This window comes from Empidonax traillii, unplaced genomic scaffold, assembly GCF_003031625.1.
Source record: "Empidonax traillii isolate 1590-97213 ecotype Southwest subspecies unplaced genomic scaffold, ASM303162v1 scaffold196:size3368384, whole genome shotgun sequence".
NCBI classification, from domain to species: domain Eukaryota; kingdom Metazoa; phylum Chordata; class Aves; order Passeriformes; family Tyrannidae; genus Empidonax; species Empidonax traillii.
Genome location: NW_020955389.1, coordinates 2322823 through 2325761, shown reverse-complemented (window position 1 = coordinate 2325761; position 2939 = coordinate 2322823). Strand labels below are relative to the sequence as shown.

At 36.3% G+C, this 2939-nt stretch overlaps 1 protein-coding gene across 4 annotated transcripts in view; it reads right to left on the bottom strand.

Moving 5' to 3' along the window:
• The window catches only part of LOC114058971 (dynein heavy chain 5, axonemal-like), a 157743-nt gene that overhangs the window by 5952 nt on the left and 148852 nt on the right, over window positions 1–2939 (bottom strand). For all 4 annotated transcript variants that reach the window (XM_027886895.1, XM_027886897.1, XM_027886898.1 and 1 more), the window contains one exon: window positions 1991–2199. In XM_027886895.1, the coding sequence (XP_027742696.1) occupies window positions 1991–2199 (209 nt within the window). The remainder of the gene's footprint in view (window positions 1–1990; window positions 2200–2939) is intronic.

Sequence of the window (2939 nt, the reverse complement as noted above, 5' to 3'; positions counted from 1 at the left end):
GGCAATCCATCTACGTCCTGAGGACCTCACTGCCACCGTCCAAGCGTGCTTGGCCCCGGCAGATGAACCTCAGGATTAAAGGGTGGGCTCAGTTCCGCGCACACTGTGTCTCACCTAAAAAATCCAATGCGCAGGCTGGAAGGTGGAAAGACCTTCCCCGGTTCTTCGTTCGCGAAGAGACTGGCCATGTATAAAGCAAACAGTAATATATATGCAAGTAGGCAAATTATTCAGGAGCTGCATTTCATCTCACAAATGAAAGAATTTTTCTGACAACTTCTCAGGTGTTACAAACAAGACATTAGAACTGCAGCACTAATACCTCATCACCTCAGCTTATTTGAGAAGGAGAAAATCAATTTTCTTAACACATGAAATATTGATTTTAAACACAGCATTATGACTATTAATAAAATAATAGTTGATTAATTAGAAAATTAGTATTTTCTCAGGTGAATTTCTTTTAGAATAAGCCAATCCTACATCCTCGGCTAAAGAAAATTACGACTAGAACAATAACCATCTGATTCCTAAGCTTCTGATTGTTGGCACAAATAAATTTTTAAATCTCTGCACACTATATATTTAGGAAATTTTAGAACCAGGGGTTATGAAGTGTTTAATTTTTGTATTTCTAGAGGCTTTCTCACTTACTATGGTCTATTAAATCACAATTTGTTTGGGGACATTTTACCGTGATTATTTGGCAGCTCTTTTGAAAAATCCACCTACATGGATACAAAAAAATGTAGGATGCCCAATCTGGGGTGGCAATATTTCAGCCACAACCCCAAAGCACAGAAAAAGCCAGCTAAAATGGCCAGCACAAAATCTCTATCAGCTCTGGCTCATCTGTAGTGCAAAAGCAAACACCAGCTCAGAAACACCGAACTCAAAAGCCTGTTAGGATTGCATCCAGACTGATCATTGCAAAAGTTACTTTGGAATACTTTAGAGTGGTGCTATCAGTGTGTTGTTAGCAAACCAAGTATGGAAGTATAATCATTTTATTTAAATTCCTACTCCTTTCCCTCTTACTTGGGAACCCTTTGCTCAGGGGTTCTTTGAGCACGCTATCACGCTATAAAGCTGTATCGGCAGACAGCTGACACAGACATGATAGATGATAGATGGATATTTCCCAGCAGTAGTCCCAGAGAATATTTGCCACTGTTGCTTTCTCTATTCTAGGCAGCTATTTCAGCTAGCTTTTGCATGGCTAACAAGTATTGAGATTAAAATAGATCTTCAAAATAGCTTTTTGCTAAGACTTCACAGAGACCTGTTGGCTGGATACTCTCGCCATGACTCATTTCCACAACTCACACTTCCCACAAACATCTGTGAATCACAAAAAGCTTTAATGAATGTGGATGGCTTTGCAAAGACTATACATCATCTAGGTATGTATACTTTACTTCTTCTAACTGTGCTTTCAGCTGTTCCCTTTTTTGTGTTTCATTTCATGCCAGGTTTTTATTTTAGATGGTGCAGACGAGGGGCTATATTTTTTATATGTCTCCACAGACCATGTCTGGCACAATTCTGGGGTGATATAAATAACAAACCTTTCATTTCAAGGAGCTGATTTGCAAGGATTGAGAGCCAAGTCCAAATCTCTTCTTCCTGTGTCAAAGTTCTGGAACTTACCTTGTTTTCTACTCAAAGGGATTTTCATGCAATAAATAAGAAACATGTTACTGTAACAGAGGAGGTGGAAAAAGGAAGATTACATTGAAATGTGAAAATATGTACTTATCCAATTGCTTCACTATAATGAAAGCATTTCATTATTTCAGTAGCACTATTTTGGTCTAGCAAAATTTTCATCAATAGATGCTGAAGATAATTTATGCTTATAATTATACTTATGCTAAAAATTTAATTTAGATTACTCTTCATATACTCAATATTAAGTCAGCTTGAAGTTCTCTCAAGGTCTAATTTAACTGTTACACAGAAGATATAAAGGTCAATCTGGCAATCTTACCTGTGGATTAAAGAATCCTGTCATCCAGAACTGGTTTGGACGGCCATCCTGCAGCCAGCTGCTGAACTGATGGTTTCTTTCAAGAAGCTCAGTAAACCAAAATCCTAAAGTAGTTGATTCCCAAGAAATCCTAAACCACAGTTTTGGAATTCTAGCATCATACATACTATCTAATGCATCTTGCAATTCTTCTGACATAATTATGGTTCCTGGAAGATAAGTAAAACATTCAGAATGAACTTTCCTTTAGCTTGCAAAGGCAATTAAAACTTCCAAATGACATTCTGAGTCTAATAAACCCTCTTTTGTTGTGCCTTAATTGCACACCTGTAGCACTGCATTCTTATCAATTTGCAATTAATTTGCTCAAAATTATAAGACTTGATTCAAAGATAAAAGCGATAAGATAAATGATTTCTTCTGTTGTTTTGATCAGAAATAAATATATGTTTCTTAAACAACTCCTTCTTCCTCAAACACATTATTTATATTCATTATATTAACTGTGTTTGGAATGTGATTAATAATCTAAAACTTTTTAATATATTTTAATGGTTCCTACATGCATGATCAATGATAAAGGTACACTGTGTAACTCATCTGTATCCTAGGCATGTACTGACAGTGATTATATTCATGATTCACTATTATTAATGATAACTTTCTACATTTCCATTATCAAGATTCTCAGTGGGAAAGTAGTAGGTAGAATAAAGCTAGAGGCAAGATTTTTTTTTTTCTATTTTTTGGCAGTGGCATCGTGTACTCACGTATTCCATTTCCATGCCTAGTATTGTTCTCTCCACTAAAATGTTGGCATCTACTAAGGCAGTGATTTTTCAGTGACACTCACCATTCCATATGCCACAAGTTCCTATATCTTATCAGTCTATACTCTCAACAGTACTGAAATCTGACACATGGCCGTGCTTCAGGATAACTTTTCTCT